Genomic DNA, 16,458 nt, shown 5'->3' with positions numbered 1-16,458 from the left:
TTGAAACAAATTGCAAACAATCGCAGGCATGCTCTGCTTTTTCATCTTATCTCTTCGCTTACATACTTCTCTTAATATGTATATTTTCTGCATTAGGCTACATCTTTAACCATTCGCCTACATCGTCAGTCTCTAAAGCTAGTTGCAATGTATAATTGTTTGTATTATATTTTGTTAACAGATGCAAAGGGCCTGAGCGAACCGCAGCGAATCAAACAACTACGTTATCAAATTCAAATTAATTTGGAAGATTATATTAGCGATCGACAGTATGATAGCCGTGGTCGATTCGGCGAGATACTTTTGACTTTACCAGCTCTCCAATCAATCTCCTGGCAAATGATAGAGCAGATTCAATTTGTAAGGCTGTTTGGAGTTGCACATATAGACAACTTGCTGCAAGAGATGTTGCTAGGTGGCGCCACCGCAGAGATAAATGGTGCTGCAACACCTATACCGATCTCAAATGCACCTGGTAGTTACGTGAGCAGCAATGAAAGCCCTAGCAGTCCCTTAACACCGGCTAACGCGCCCCCGTTGAGTCCTCAAGATCACATGCTGGCTGGCGGGAGTCCTGTTATGATCCTGAGGGACCTTACGCCTATACAGAGTCAAGAGGACGTGACTAGTGCAACTGGATTTAGAATGTTCAAGCAAGAACCCAGTCTCGAAAGTGAATCAACCTTTTAAAGGTCTTTGGATGTATCTTAAAAATAATTGAAAGATCCTGCGGAATGAATTATAAATCTGGAGATACTGGATCGTGTTGAAGACGGATAAGGAGCTACAAAGATGTAAGATAAGTTAGCTATGAGAAACTAGTAGAAGACTTTCACTTATGTGCCACAAAAGAATCAGGATCTTTCTTAGATAAGATAATTTTTAAATGTTGAAATAAGAAGTTTTAACGATACGTTGGAGAGAAGTTTTCAAGTTTCAGAAAAGTGGGTAGACTTTGAATGATTATCAGAAATGGTGAGAAAGATTGGATCATTTTGAAAGGTGAAAATGCAGAATCTTATACAGTTTTAAAAATACTTGATGATGCAGTGGCAGAACAATGTCATGAACTGCGTGTAATCATATAAGATCTTATAAGATCCCAGAGTAAGAACGAGTTCTTTTAATATTTTACATATTTTTGACAAGAAACTGACTTTAGCGATCTCTGATGATATTCTGAGCAGTTTTTAAACATTAGCGACATCTTTCATTAAAATATTTATAAATACAATCTTTTTTTTTTTACTTGTACTCTAAATTTACAAGCATATTCAAAGCATATCTTTCAATTAGTTTGGTGTATTAACTAAATTCATGAAAAATAATGTGAAATTTCGTTCATTTTTGGATAAAAATCATGCTCAATCGATTGCTCAATTAATTCTTAATTACCTTAACTATAAGGTCAAATCAAAATCGGTCGATTAAGTGACAGAGAATTACTTTGTCACTAAAAAGGTCAACTTAACTAATATTAATGCACTACTTTACTGCATAATACGTATTCAGTAACCAATACTTTGACAATATGTTTGATTAAAATCAGAGGAACTCATCATTTTCATATAAACTATATGTTATATTATAGTATATTTAATAAGCATACAACGTTTCCTATTTTAATTTCTATTTTCATCAAGAACACATTTTTAATTCGATCTAGTTTCATACGATCGCAATAAAATCTAAACGACCGACCTCTGAACGTAATAATAATAATTAATTTTAATTGTTACATTTCTAGAATGTAAGTACATTGTTATTTATACAAAGGGTTTATTAATTATATTATTTATAATATATTTCTACAGAGAATATTTTTGTTAATGCAATAAATATTTTGTTATCCCTATTATACTGAATATGCATTGTATCATACGTACACAACAATTGTAATAATTGAATAGTCTTTTTATCTACTCGTATAAATGAAAGATACTTCAGATATTCCGAATAACATCAGGCAATGTGCAATATTAAATGCTTTTCAATCATTTCAGCAAATATTCATTCGGATAAGCAACATTTTAATTGAACACTGTACATAGTATTTTTAAACATAAGTTATATTTAATATATGTTGATTTTTTACAACCAGTTTATTTAATATCCTCCGCAGTACAAAAAGAACACATTAACATTTAGTTTGCAACAATAGTTAATATACTTGACTTTTAAAGTACTATACTTACTGGTTTAAAAGAACTAGTCTACAGATTTTCTGCAATAAGTCTTGATTCTCTTTTTCATCCACACGTATAATAGCAACTACATACATAGGAATATTTATTGAAATGAAAAGAATATAAATTTCAACATGCCCTATCAAAAAACATCATTTTTCAGAATGTTTTTTTACTAATCTAATTTAGCCAGTGAAAGGAATCTTAGAAAATTTCATGTTATTTGCTAGGAACATTTTACACCCTGTATAAAATAGACAACATTCCATGTAAAAAATCAAAAATGTTTAGAGAATAATTAACGCCTCTCTCTATAAAGAGAGGAGCACACGCCATTGCAATGCAATTTTTTTTTTAAGGAAAGGAGTATGCATATTTTTGTTAATTTTTTTTACACATTTGGAGTACGATTTGTTTCTTATTTTCACTATATGAAATAATTTTCATTCATACATTACTTTAAAAGCAAATCGCTAGTTCCAAATGTTTATCGCGGCTTCTACTAGATATTACATTTATGAACAGATTAGAAAATGATAGGATAATATTTTAAGATATACATAAATTTATATACTATTAATAATATGAAATGTAGTATATAAATATATAAATAACATTTTATCTGGCACATGTGTATACATGTACACAAAATGTAAATTAGTGGAAGTGATAATATTATTTTTAACAAACAAAGAAACTAGTTAAATAAAAGGGGAACCTGTAACAAGTTTCTGCATAATTTTCTTTTTTTATATTTATTTTGTATTATAATATACTTTTGTTAAATACACTATAATACATTTTCATCTTGACTTATACTTGAAGTAATTTAAAATACAACCAATATATAAAACATTTTAATGACAGAAGAAAATAAATAAATTGTCAGGAACTATCTTTTTTTCACATAAAATTCAACTATAGAAATTTTCATCGAGAGTCTCGTGATTTTTATAAAACTTACGGTTAGATTATTTCAAATTTTTAATGAAATATTTTAATATAGATGTAAGAATCATGATAAAACATTTATGGATTGTAATGAAATTGGAGAACATTAATTAAAACTTATGTAACTAATTCCTTTATTTCTTCTATGTTTATTCTGTACAGTAAGTTTAATATTTGAGAAATGATTATTTTTATATGGGTTGTGAGCTAAAAGTTACCAAGATAAACAGTTCATAAATAAGTCAATTCGTAGGTAAGCTTTTACAAAAAATCATTCAGAGCATATAAACATTATTTGAATTGTAAATAACTTTTTTCTTAATCAATTGTTATTTAGTTGTAAGAAAATTTGTATTATACATATAATAAAGGGAGTAAACATCTAATTAATATTTTTAATCAAAGAATAAAAAACATTTCACTTCCTGTATAGGATTGGTCTATCAAATTATACTGTGATCATATTAAATAATTTATGCGATGGTCAAGTCTTGTAATATATATTGTAAAATGAAAATGTTAGTCTAGTTCATAATTTGTACGTTTTCTTTTCTTTAAATTTGCCGTGACTTCAGAAGGAAGTATGCTATTAGTACCCTTTTGTAGCCACTCTGAAAGTCTAACTTTAGCTTTTCTTCCACTAAGAAATAGTTCTCTTTCAAGCCTAGGAAGCTGCTTCCCTAATGTAGGATCAGATATCGGATTTTGTGCCCAATCCATAACTAAACGTAAACGAGATTTAAACGTCTGAAAAACACAACAAAATTTCTAAAATCCTTAGATAAATGTATCCAATTTTGAAGAAGTCAGGATGTTGTATTAAAATTGTTGCAAACTGTCCAATTTAAAATATAGGAACAAGAATAGGATCTAGAATTTCATGAGCTACTTTTACCTGCAATAAACTATCCGTTATTTGTTCAGAAGACCTGGCATTAAGTTTCCGTACATGCATTCCTAATTCATAAAAGAATGGGTTCCATTTGCTTAAGACAATAGCATCAGCATCTGCTTTTAAAATTTCTCTAACAAAATATAAATAAATATTCAAAAATAAGAACGTTTACATTCGAAACAAAGAGAAATGAACAACAATTTGATAAATATGATAAAAATAAAAAAAAATAATCAAACCTATATCCTTCCTTGTATATTTTTGGTATATCAACGCTAACTATAGGATTTCGTAGGTTTTTCAACGACAATGCTAACCATAATGGAAGTTCTACTTTTGATCCTACTTTTAAATTTGCAGTTTGGGACGAGCAATCCAAAAAACCTTGAAAATGTAGATCGTATGTATACACATATTAACTGTACAAATACTGGTACAATTTGTAGTCATTAATAATAGGTACATATATGTATAGTTAATGAAGAGATACTGAAAGTGTTTAAAATTATTGAAATAAATTAAATATTACCTAATCTAGGTAACTCGACTTCAATCGTACACGTTAATCGTTCTTCGGTACACAAAATATCATTTATAGCAAAGTAATTTGGCAAATAACTTTGACTCAATGCCATTTTATAAAAATAAGAAAATTTCAATCAACCGATAAAATTTCGACTTTTAATTCCTTAAAATGCCGCTAGATAGCGCTAAACAATTCGCCAAACTTTTATGAAACCAGCTATTTATCGATCTAACAAAGAAAATCTTCCTGCCATTTTCTTTGATATGGAATGTGGAAGAATTCAAATTTTTCGTGCAACGATTCCTAACGTTTAATTGAAAAGAAAACGATGCAACGAGCTAAAAGGAAAAAGGTAAAAGGCAAAGGTAAAAAAGCAAAGAAAGTGAGGAAGAGATGTTTGAACGAAAGGGAAACTTTATCGTACGAGCAAGAAATATTAGAAAACAACAGACAATTGGCACGGTGAATATACTATGTGTTACTCTCCTACGAACAGGGTCGGCCCTGGGCCTAGGCAAACTAGGCGGCCGCCTAGGGCCCCCCAAAGTCCAGTGCCCCCATAAGACGATTTTGTGTCTAAGAATACAAGAATAGTAATGTTTACTTGAATATTAATCGATGTAAATGCAAATCTACAAGCTTTAATGTTAATTTTATAAATTTTATTTGAGCTACTTTTTTTATGTCATATATGTGATGGGTCCCCGAAATCTCAGGGCCGGTCCTGCGTACGAAGAAGAAATGAAATATTAATCAATCTCAATTGAATTGAAGTAAATTTGATGAATTTTGAAGTACACGCTGTGTTAATTAACATTTTTCCTTAGATTAAGAAGTCGAAACGAAGAACTGGAAGAGGAAGCGGAAGTTGCTGAAGGGAAACTCCGCCAACTTGAGGAGGACCGTTCGGATGTGATCGCACATCTGAAGAGAAACTTGGAAGAGAAAATCCAAGAAGCGAAAGAACTTAACGAACGACTCACAGCGTTGGAGGAATTACGGAAGGATGAATTGGCTGCGTACAAGAAAAAAGAAGAAGCAATGGAACTTGAATATCGCAACATGGAGAACATCCTTAGCGCAGAAGTTAAATTGTCTGGTGAAGTATATGCTACTAATACATATTCACCGAAATACATGCTAAAGTATATTTACTACCCCATTAGCTGGTAAATTAAACGCCCTGGAAGATTGGCGACTGGCGCGTCTTGATTTAATGGTAAAGTATGAAAAGCAAGAGGAAGAAATGGCCGAGCAAGAGGAGCGCCACAAGGAAGCGCTTTATGAAGCTGAAAAATCCGTAGTAATCGGGAAAGCGACGTACGTTATGTCCCATTAGGAATTTGTTGCAAAAAGTTTCTTCAATTTTAAGATCACTTTAAGTCATATTTATTGATAGGATGCAGAAGGAAATGAATGAACGTTTGCAAATTCTATCCGAAGAGCTTCGAAAATCAACGACTCTGCGTATGGCGGAAATTATGCACCGTGCAATTAGAGAAAATGTCGCGTTAAATAGAGAGCTTGACAACATGTTGAAGATCAATAAGGAGCTAGAAAGTGTTAGCACCGAACGCAGGAAAACGGAAGAAACGTTGAGACTGAAGAGTCAATTGTTTGAAACTGAGTCAAAGATTACACTGAAAAAAGTTTTGAAACAAAGAGATGTTATTCACAAAATAGCAAACGTGAGACCAATACTCATGTTTATACGATTTTTAGCAACATTTCTTTTTCCTACCCTGACACTTAATGAAATAGAAATACAATAATGTTGTAGGATTTTCAAGATCTGTTGATACGTTATACAGAAGCAGAGAAATACAACACTCGATTTGCGGGTTTACAAAAGATTCTAGATGATATTATTGAAGAAACTAACGAGAAGAAAGATAAACAAATTCAAGCTCTCAAAACAGATATTGCAATGGCTATGAATTACAGGCAGCATTTGTTAGCAGAGATTCAGGAAAAGGAAAAACAAGTGGAATCACTGAAGGGTATTCTAAACCGTGTGAAAAGCCTGCTTGATGAGGCTTTACAAGTAAACATAAATGAATCGATCAATTATCATCAGTTACTAGATATGACATTATCTAAAGGAATTTATAAATTTTTACTGATAAAATGATATCTTTGCAGGTTACAGAAGATGCTATTAATAAACAGCAATGCATTGATTGTATAGGTGAAAAATTGTTGCATTCTCTGTACGACATATTACAAACTGAAAATCTTATTAATGTGATAGAGTATACTCCATCAGAGGTATGTATTTTCTGAATGAATTTCATGGATGCATACCAAAAACACAGAATATTTGAAAATCATTAATTGATAACAGATTTCAAGGATAATTTCATTTAATTTTATAGATTGAAAACATTGATTGTCAATACAGAACAGGTTATTTAGGCTTTGTTGAGCCTTTGAAACCCTGTAAAGACTGTGGAAAACAAGAAACAGAATCAGATGTTGGAGATTCAGGAGAAAAAGTATCATTGGAAGATTTGGAACAAAGCGTACCGTCTTGTCTATTAAGCGTTATTAGTTCTAGTATTACATCTCCAAAAGAAGAATAAATTATTGGTTTTGAATAATGTAATAAAGTGCATGATTTAGAAATTGTATAGCGGTTTAAGCCAGCGGAGGGGAAGATATCACCGCGATTGCACTTCGTCTTAGGGGACCAAAAAGTTTTGGTTAAAAATTATCAAATCTTATAATTTTCGACCTGAAACATTCGAAAATGCAAGTTAAAAGTTTAGGAAACCACTTGTTTAAAAAATACGATTATATGTAAAAAGTGTATTTAGCGTACTTTGATAGGTTAGTACGACGCCATATTGCTTCCACCCATCTTCTGATTGGTTCGTACATAAATTCGAAATCTGTTCATACCGACTCATATCGACCGCCGTAAGGCGGCCGATCACATTAATGTGATATTAAATAAATGTTTTGTACATCCTTTAATTATAGCTAGAACCCACATGCAAAAAATCGAAGCTAACTGGCGACCGGCAAAAGATTGGATGCGTGGAAGAAGTCGCTTCCATGATGAAGACTTTGCCGATCGCCTATGTGAATTTTTGTGGCGTAGGTTTTATAAAATTAACCAAATACATCTTATGGATTCTTTGATTGCAGCAATCAAGGAATAATATGTTTTTAAATAAGGTAAGCGGAAGTTACAGTCATTTCAGCGAGCCAATCAAAGAATGCGGATAAACAATATGGCGTCGTACTAACCTGTCAAACATTACTATATAAATACATAGACATTTTTACACAATTTCCCGAACTTTTCTTTTGTATTTTTTGATATTTCGGGTTGAAAACTATAACATTTGATATTTTGGAACCACTAATTTTTGTTCCCCTAAAACGAAGTTTGACTTTTTCTCAAATAAATAATTGTCAAACAGTAAACTTTACTGTAATAGGCATTCAGCCATTTTTTATCGTACATACATAATTACATACCTTCATTAGTACAAAACGCCATCTGCAGGTGAAATAGACATGTGGGTTTAATTTTGACACTTGATAAAGGTTATTATTAATATTTGTTTCCTAAAAATAGAAATAAATGAAAAGGAAAGATAAGAAATATGCCGCATAAAAAAAGCCAGGGAAGGTTGGTAAGATTATTTTAATGCGATAATTAATTTATTATCATCTATTCAAATTTTCAAAAATACCTTTTTCTGTTATGATAATATTGATTCAGGGGTAAAAAGATCAAAGAAAAGGAAAAAGAGATAAAAGAAATTAAAAACGATGATCAATATTTTGAAGATATTATAGATATTGATGAAAATGTTACAAAAGATTTTAACTTTCTGGTAAATGCTCCAGTTTCTGAAGATGACCATTTTGTTTTTGAGTCAGAAAAAAGCTGGGATGTTGATATTTCTAAATACTCTGAATATTTTACACTTGACTTAAATACATTAGCTGCGGCAATAGAGTCAATACCATTTAATGAAAATGTTGATATCGACACAAAGTATTTCACTGTAAGCAAAATATGCACCTTTATAATTTCATTTAAAGCTTTATGATAAAATTGTTCAGTTGAATCATAATATTATTAATTATTTTAGAATGATCAGTTAACAAATATTTATAATAATGCAGAACTGGGTAAAAAAAGGTATAATAAAATCTTAAGCAATTTAGAAACACCCATTACAAATAACCCAAAAAATGAAGAAAGTCAGGATTCAGTAGAAGACTCAGCTGAGGAATTAGATTTTTTATTATCTCTTCAAGAACCTGTAAACGAATCTTCAAATATTTTGAAATCATTGTCTGGAGCTTATAACACTGGTATAAATAGCTGAAAATTTATAATACGATCTTTATTTAAACATTAGTTTAGGAAATGTCTTCTTACAGATTCAAAGTTAGTATCTAAACCTGGTACATCCACTAAACCTATGGATTTAGAAAAATGGTTGGATTCTGTGTTAGATGATTAAGTTTAATAAATTTCAACTTTTGCCATTTTTGGTTATAAGGTAAATAAAAATTGTCTTAATTCTACTTGATAAAATTATTTTCATGATGAACAAATTCTATGGAAATTATTATCACATACATTTATTACAACTACTTATCACAAAAATAAAAAAGAATAATTAAACACACTAATAAATATTGTAAACACAATTGTAGTAAATAATGAGATAAGTTTGTAACAAGTTGAGTTGTAGGAACAAATATCAAGGAATACTTCTGCTAAATAACTTTTTTCATAATGTTGATGAAAAAAAAAAATGCATGATTCAGTCTATATTGTAGACTACAATTTTAACTAATCACCAAATTTTGCAGTGAAGTATACTTTTATTTTTTCATAAACTATAAGCATAATGGCACCGCCTGGTCCTAATCGTAAAATTTTTGGTAATAACCCTTTATATAAAGCTCTAAATCTGAAACAAAAGTAATTAAAAATATTAATGGTAATTTGATTATTTAAAAGTTTGCAAATATTATTTCTTACCCTTCTCTATGATAAACTAAGTAAATGGTTTGTAGGGTACCCTTGTATATTGTATCACCTTGAGGACCTTGAATGCGACTTTTAGCAACATCAAAAGGTATATTCATGCAGGATGCCACTGTTCCTGATATAAAACCTATGGTAAACTAACAAATTTATGTGGATTAGACAGAGTATCTACAATTGCAACATAGGTAACTTCTTTATTGTTAAATACTAAAGATATAATAACAGAATATACCTTAGTGAAGAATTCTGAAACATACTCTGTGTGTTTCTGTAATTTAGGAACAATAGAATGGTAAATGCCAAAGTAAAAAGCATTAAAAACAGAATTTCTCATTACTGTGGCAGATAATCCTTTATTAAGACCATTCAATCCAAAACCTTGTTTAGAAATGATATGTCGAGTCACGGCAAAAGTAGACGGACTTTCATTAATACGTTTACGATTAGATTGCATCTGCACCTTAACTACTTCAAATGGATTTACTAAAATACCCTCAGTTATACCAGTTAAATAGCCTGCACAAAAATGCACCTAAAACAATTCTGTTATTACTAATAACATAAATATATTAAAATGATATAAAATTTCGAGGGCAATATTCCATTTTTCTTTTAAACCTTTAATGTTTAACTAATATTAAGTGTCTTTATAAAATTAAAAAAATTTTAAATAATGTACGTACCATTTGTTCTGATGTATTATTGCTTAAAAGCTTTTTATACTGTTCATAGGAAAAAAACTAAAAAGAAAACAAATATTAAAAAAAGCTAAACAAGAAAAAATATAAGGCAGAATATATATAATTAAATTCTGTTAAAATCAGAAGAAGAAAACAATAAAAAATAAAAAATTAGATAACATACTTTTACAGCTCTTTTAGGGGTTTCCATAACAACTGGTGGTATTATACCTTTCCAAAAAGCTGCAAGCCCCTCATTTTTATACATTTTTCTCATACAATCTCCAATCCCTAAGTTTAAACAATTATGTAAACAATAAAAAGCAAGTACTGAAACATCAAAAGACAAGTATATTTAACTATAAGGATACACTGCCTGTATAATAAACAGCATCGTACTGCTTAAGTTTGACCTGCAGTTGGAAACGTGTTTTAATCAAATCCATAGGATGCATTATGGAAGCTTCTACAAAGCCTGCGAAGCCTCCTGCTCCAATTTGAATAGCAGCCTCCTTGAGAAGGCTTGGTTGGTGGTGTATGATTTCTTGATGGGCCATATCTCAATTATTTCTTATCAGTAAAAATTCATTACAATATTTAACTTGTTATCCTTGTTTATTCCTTTTACAGGAAAACAAACTACTGTTCTTCTATTTTCTCTATGTTTTCTAAAATAAATATTTAAGTATTTTTATAACAGATAATAAAGAGATATTATTGATTAATATAATCAATTTTTATAATTTTGCAGATGGTATCTATAAAAAATACAGAAGAAAAAACTCTTTATCAAAAATATTCAAAATGAAATTGCATGAAACTGTAGGATGAAACATTAAGTATGACACAGCAATATTTGCTTACTATCTTGTATGACATTACGTCATCAAAATATTCGCGTTAATTATCATTTCAGTTTACTTTTCAAAGTTACAGTGATTTCGTATTCGTAAGTATACTGTTGTGACGAGATAATCATAAAATATTTTAAAATGTGTAGTAATTGTTACTGTAATAACATATATTTTGTTTCAGGAACTTCAAACTTTTACACAGAATTAGTTCAATTTATTTAAATTAGTTTAGCATATACATATTCTTTATAGTACAGAAATTAATTCTAACATGCACAGTTGGGATGAAATAAGTGTGTCCATTTATTACATCATTTAGAGGCTTTAAAATACCTAGTAGAATATATTTTATTAATATTGTATATACCATCTTATAAATGTCATATTTTTTATGTTTAAATCTTAATTATACTGACAGAGGAAACAATAACAATAATGATTAAAATTTAAAGAATGTCCACATAAATAGAAAAGAAGACCTTTCTTTCTTTTCAAATATAAATATGCTTTGTAAAGTAAAATGCCTTGTTATCCTGTTATAGGATTAAATTACTGCGCTTCATTTCTATACGACTAAACAGAAAAGCACATGAAGATTACTTGAAAACTAATTGTTAATTAACACTGGTATGGTTATTATTTATTAAACATACATACAAACTTCAAATTATGGGTTAATGATATTAATATTTTTAATACATAGCAGTATACTTAAAACACAGTATCTCATTGAATTGCATCCATTGTGCCAAGTTTGTTCAATTGACTTAATCAACTAAACAGACTTGTATCAGTTGTTGAAGTAGATGGAGATAACAACGGATTCTTTGTCCACTTTGGTGATACTTTGATTCTTCGAAATGAACCGTACTTAAAACCTTGAGATTAATTATCGCCGCCATTTTGTTATTACATATTCAACTAATCTCTCTGATTTTAAGTCTCATCGGTGGGAATAGTAGTAGGACTTGGGAATAGTAGGTGAAACGTCATGTTCAATAGTAGTCAGTAAGCTGAATTTTTTTTTCTTTCCATTTCAGTCTTTATAGAGGCAAAGAATCAGTGACATGGAGGTTAGACATAGAAAGGTTTGTTTTTAGTATTTTATTTTTAGTAAAGTTTATATAGGGTATTTTAGTAGATTATACGTTAAAATATTATTACTAATTATAAATAAGTAATTAGTATAACCTGCATCTGCAGAAAGAGTAATTTACACTCAAGAATTGAACTTATTCGTAATGGATTTAACAGGACATTCAATATTATATGCAGCCCCATAGATATAAACAATCTTTTTAATTCCTTAAATATAAAGTATTTCCAATTCTGTGGTAAACTGTAAGGAGAAAAATCGATGAAATTATGTGTTTTAATAATCAACAGTTTAGTTACGTAAGTTTTTATAAGTAAAATGATTCACATATTTAAAAGTTTAAAAACAGTTCTTACACATATAGTATAGATCTTTGGCGATTTTTCTTTAAGTTTTACACGAAATAAATGTATTTTGTATAAAATTTATGAATTGTGTAACCAATCTTTTCGAATCGTAATTATATATAAAATATATATTATATTGTATTTTTATTTTATTAGGATACAATAAAATTTCATTTTCAATTAATTTCGTTGCTTAATTTATTAAATTTTTACACATTAATAAAATGTATACACTTCTATTATATTTAAAATGTTTATTAAAAATTAATACGATTCTTCTCTAAGTTTACACCTATTTTTGTTTAAATGTTATATTCGATCTGTTGCACATATTAATCAAAAAATTGATCATAAATACAAATGATTAATTTAGTATAATTTTGATTAGTATTGATACTACCAATTTTTAAAAATTTCGCGGCTCATTTGATGCGTGATGCGTTTATTTTCCTTACTAATTTGTTCACGAAAAAAAAAGCGAAAACTACCTTTGTTACTTGTATTATCACTTACATTGCATTAAATGCAATATATTCCAGTAAGTACAAAATACAATATCTTTGTTATGTCAACCTATATGCTGTAAATATTATGATAATAAGAATTTTATTATTTTTGAGGTTATATCTCTGTTTATATTTACATATCGTTATTATTCATAGTATTTAGATATGCTAGTTTTATTTTTTTTTAAATAGTTTTTTCATTACAAAGTATTTTGAAATATGAAATAATACAGCTTTTATACTTCTATAGAATTATAGTAAGATACTGTAATATAAATGATGTATTTTTATATTTTTAATATTAAAAAATATAGATATTAGAATGAAGAATCTAATACATAATTGTATTTTCAGTTAACAGAAAATGAAGACATTTTTGAAGCAGAACCGAAACCACGTTTTAAGAAAGGACAACCAGGAAAAAGATATTTTGTGGTTGTGGCTTTGTTGGGAATTCTCTTCCTGGGATATATAGCAATAGCGTATGATCTAAAGTTCTCTATTTAAAACATTTTCATATTCATACAAAACATTTATTACAATAAATTTCTCTGCTTTTTCAGATATGACTTGAAGCCAGTACGTCTGGGTAGCAAAGCAATTGATACATTGGCTTTCTCTTTCAATCTGCAAAAACCATTTTACGTTGTAGTAATTGACGCGGGTTCGACCGGTAGTCGAGCGTTAGCTTTCAGTTTTCACGAATCAATTCTAGGTGGTAATTTGGTTTTGGATGAGGAGCTCTACACCGAGACAAAACCAGGCCTTAGTGCTTATTCTGAGAAACCTAAAGACGCCGCTAAGTCTCTTATTGTATTACTAGATAAAGTTAGAAGTGTTATTCCTCGTTCGGAATGGCAACACACACCTCTTACTATGAGAGCCACTGCTGGTTTGCGGCTTCTTCCTGGACATAAAGCTCAAGAGATCCTTCAAGAATGTAGGAAAATGTTTGAAGAAAGTGGTTTCCTGGTATGTACGGAGAGCACATTTTTTTCTGAATAACATTTACCAATTGTTCTATTATTTATTTTAGCTGTCTAAAAATTCAATTTCTATAATGGAAGGAAGGGATGAGGGTATTTTCTCATGGTTCACTGTCAATTTTCTATCAGAAAGATTTAATACGCACAATCCTGGTAGCACAGTTGCGGCATTGGATCTTGGTGGAGGTTCTACCCAGGTGACTTTTTCACCTAATCCCCAACAGGTATAACAAATAATAATTAACAACAGAAAGAGAACGTTCAGAAACAGAATAAAGGGTATTTCAAATTTATTCAGGAAAAGAAACTTGACGGACACATATACTCTGTTAATATTTTCAATCATAACATGAGTGTTTATACGCACAGTTATTTGGGTATGGGTCTTATGGCTGCCAGAAAAGAGATTCTAACTTATGGAATGAACTTGGACAATGTAAATCAAAAAACTGTAATACAGTCGGAATGTATAAATCCCATAGTTTCTACTGAATGGAGTTACGGTGGACTTAATTATCTTATCAAAGGACCTGTCAATGGGACTCATAAATTGGTGAAAACGCAAAACTTTGCTGGTGGAGAAGAGGATAGGCCAATTGTTAACTTCCCCGAATGTTTGAAGATCATTGAAAAATATGTCGGTAGGATTAAAAATAAACCGGAGGGTTTAAAAGATCATGAAATTTACGCCTTTTCTTATTATTTTGATCGTGCGACAGAGGTAAGTTGTTTTGACCGAGCCTGATTCACGAAAGAAAGCATCAAATTTAAATTTATTGGTATTTTAGGTTGGTCTAGTCGATCCCTTTTTTGGCGGAGCTATCCAAGTAAGTGCGTTTTTGAAACATGCAAAGGAAGCCTGCGATTATCCAAACACTGATCAACCTTTTATTTGCCTTGATCTAACGTTCATTTATATTCTTCTGCGTGACGGATTTGGATTAGAACCCACTACGAAACTTTATGTAAGATTCATACACCATAATAGAAATTTAAAAATGTTTAGAATCGAGCTGATCATAATAGATTATTTATTTATTGAATTAATATGTTGTATTTCTGAACAGCTTTACAAGAAGATCAATGGACACGAGTTAAGCTGGGCCCTTGGTGCTGCCTTTAATATTATCCAAAATGGTCTTTAACGCAGCTCAAAAATAGGGAAATGAATTACAAATATTTTTGCACAAATGTTAGAACGTATCAATTGTTATGAAACTATTCGTTTTAAGTAGAAATCATTAATTTATTAACACGTTTACTGGTCTTATCATATATTCAGTTGTTCTCTTTTTACATTGTCTAATGTACATACAACGTGTTTATACCTCATACAACATATTTTCTAATGTGTTCAGACATTTTCGAGCAATTGCAGTATTAATGAAAGTAAACGTGTTAAATTTTAATATCAGAGATTCTTAAGGTTTTAGCTATTTTATTTAAAACTGTTCTTGAAAATTGATGATGTTTTTCTTGTTTATACATATAATGTATACATAGAAATTTAGACGACGGATTGAAAATATCATACTAATTAGTGACTAAATATTGTTTTAAAAAACCTTCAAAAAGAAACTTGAGGAATGTATATATCGAATTTTAATAAAACTAATGACAATTTCATACAAAATAATAATGATTTATAAATTGTTTAAGGAACGTACGTAACTTCTAAAGACGTATATCTTATTAGATTATTTATTTTATTCTGAAGTGCTTCCCTATATTAGGGACGCGTTTTCTTAAGAATTTCTGGTAAAAGCCAAGTTACTATGTACGGTAAATGTCAATTGATATTGGGATATTAATATTTTTCATCCTATTTCTTTACTCTTTCTAGTACAATCTATTTCGTCATTTTATAAAGTTCAATAATTTGACTTTTTCAATTAAAAACGTAAAAGAAGAGGTAGCTACTAGTGTAATTTAAATACTTGTTCTTTATTTATTAATATACAAAACTTCTGTAACGATGAAACAATATTCCAGGAAAAAAGAGAAGTTTCTATTATTACAAATATTATTTTGGATTGTTTTTATAAATATATATGAAAATGTTATTGGATTTTAAATATTTTTCCATTAAAGCATTACTAAAGTACATATGTTTTAATTTAATTGCCTACATTATTATTAATATTATAAAAAACATGATTTTAAACCAGTTCAATATTTTATACGATTGTATTACGCGGGCAAGCGAGGGGTACCAACGTACGAGAGTAGGGGTACCAACCTCTCGGCGAACCCACGGCAAAGAGGAGGTTATACCTATTCTTTGCCCACGGCCACAGCCGACTCTAGTACTAGCCATGCTGAACAACGTGGCAACACCGCTCACGTGACAATCGGGAGTCCTATTTTCAAAAACAGAGTCCTGTGCTCGGAATTGTAATTACTGTCTT

The 16,458-nt window shown here is 30.0% G+C and overlaps 6 protein-coding genes across 14 annotated transcripts in view; 4 read left to right on the top strand and 2 right to left on the bottom strand.

Moving 5' to 3' along the window:
* The window catches only part of LOC114879741 (hepatocyte nuclear factor 4-gamma), a 35,463-nt gene extending 31,940 nt beyond the window's left edge, over positions 1–3,523 (top strand). For all 4 annotated transcript variants that reach the window (XM_029194977.2, XM_029194976.2, XM_029194975.2 and 1 more), the window contains one exon: positions 182–3,523. In XM_029194977.2, the coding sequence (XP_029050810.1) occupies positions 182–690 (509 nt within the window). In that variant the 3' untranslated portion in view covers positions 691–3,523. The remainder of the gene's footprint in view (positions 1–181) is intronic.
* Positions 3,248–4,750, bottom strand: LOC114879745 (DNA replication complex GINS protein PSF3). Its single transcript, XM_029194986.2, has 4 exons — positions 4,562–4,750; positions 4,272–4,416; positions 4,033–4,162; positions 3,248–3,884 (listed from the first exon to the last, which is right to left on the bottom strand). Exons 1-4 carry the CDS (start codon positions 4,665–4,667, stop codon positions 3,657–3,659), a joined length of 609 nt encoding a protein of 202 aa, XP_029050819.1. The 5' UTR covers positions 4,668–4,750; the 3' UTR covers positions 3,248–3,656.
* Positions 4,751–4,758: 8 nt separating this feature from the next.
* LOC114879742 (protein CROWDED NUCLEI 2-like) lies at positions 4,759–8,323 on the top strand. The gene is made up of 8 exons (XM_029194980.2): positions 4,759–5,020; positions 5,386–5,657; positions 5,725–5,878; positions 5,958–6,246; positions 6,339–6,602; positions 6,701–6,826; positions 6,934–8,202; positions 8,292–8,323. Exons 1-7 carry the CDS (start codon positions 4,887–4,889, stop codon positions 7,138–7,140), a joined length of 1,446 nt encoding a protein of 481 aa, XP_029050813.2. The 5' UTR covers positions 4,759–4,886; the 3' UTR covers positions 7,141–8,202; positions 8,292–8,323.
* On the top strand, positions 8,173–9,045 carry LOC114879738. Its single transcript, XM_046289304.1, has 4 exons — positions 8,173–8,198; positions 8,292–8,580; positions 8,677–8,893; positions 8,963–9,045. The coding sequence occupies exons 1-4, from the start codon at positions 8,173–8,175 to the stop codon at positions 9,043–9,045; spliced, it is 615 nt and encodes a 204-aa protein (XP_046145260.1).
* A 105-nt stretch (positions 9,046–9,150) lies between these two features.
* Positions 9,151–12,388, bottom strand: LOC114879744 (mitochondrial 2-oxodicarboxylate carrier). 2 transcript variants are annotated; one of them, XM_046289328.1, is made up of 7 exons: positions 12,307–12,388; positions 10,638–10,929; positions 10,446–10,552; positions 10,265–10,321; positions 9,814–10,113; positions 9,573–9,718; positions 9,151–9,501 (listed from the first exon to the last, which is right to left on the bottom strand). In XM_046289328.1, the coding sequence occupies exons 2-7, from the start codon at positions 10,816–10,818 to the stop codon at positions 9,381–9,383; spliced, it is 912 nt and encodes a 303-aa protein (XP_046145284.1). In that variant the 5' UTR covers positions 10,819–10,929; positions 12,307–12,388; the 3' UTR covers positions 9,151–9,380. The 2 variants fall into 2 exon arrangements, with proteins under 2 accessions (XP_046145284.1, XP_029050818.1); XM_029194985.2 differs by lacking the exon at positions 12,307–12,388 and having other exon boundaries at positions 10,638–11,006.
* Positions 9,460–15,686, top strand: LOC114879743 (ectonucleoside triphosphate diphosphohydrolase 5). 5 transcript variants are annotated; one of them, XM_046289327.1, is made up of 11 exons: positions 9,460–9,531; positions 9,608–9,766; positions 11,013–11,210; positions 11,297–11,742; positions 12,156–12,203; positions 13,419–13,546; positions 13,628–14,036; positions 14,101–14,274; positions 14,349–14,771; positions 14,839–15,015; positions 15,118–15,686. In XM_046289327.1, the coding sequence occupies exons 5-11, from the start codon at positions 12,183–12,185 to the stop codon at positions 15,193–15,195; spliced, it is 1,410 nt and encodes a 469-aa protein (XP_046145283.1). In that variant the 5' UTR covers positions 9,460–9,531; positions 9,608–9,766; positions 11,013–11,210; positions 11,297–11,742; positions 12,156–12,182; the 3' UTR covers positions 15,196–15,686. The 5 variants fall into 5 exon arrangements, with proteins under 5 accessions (XP_046145283.1, XP_029050815.1, XP_029050816.1 ...); XM_029194982.2 differs by having other exon boundaries at positions 11,013–11,742; XM_029194983.2 differs by lacking the exons at positions 9,460–9,531; positions 9,608–9,766; positions 11,013–11,210; positions 11,297–11,742 and adding an exon at positions 11,749–12,092.
* The last annotated feature ends 772 nt before the right edge of the window (positions 15,687–16,458 follow it).

Source organism: Osmia bicornis, chromosome 16 (genome assembly GCF_907164935.1).
Source record: "Osmia bicornis bicornis chromosome 16, iOsmBic2.1, whole genome shotgun sequence".
NCBI classification, from domain to species: Eukaryota; Metazoa; Arthropoda; class Insecta; order Hymenoptera; family Megachilidae; genus Osmia; species Osmia bicornis.
The sequence above is the reverse complement of the archived record's forward strand: the minus strand, read 5'-3'. Positions and strand labels throughout refer to the sequence as shown.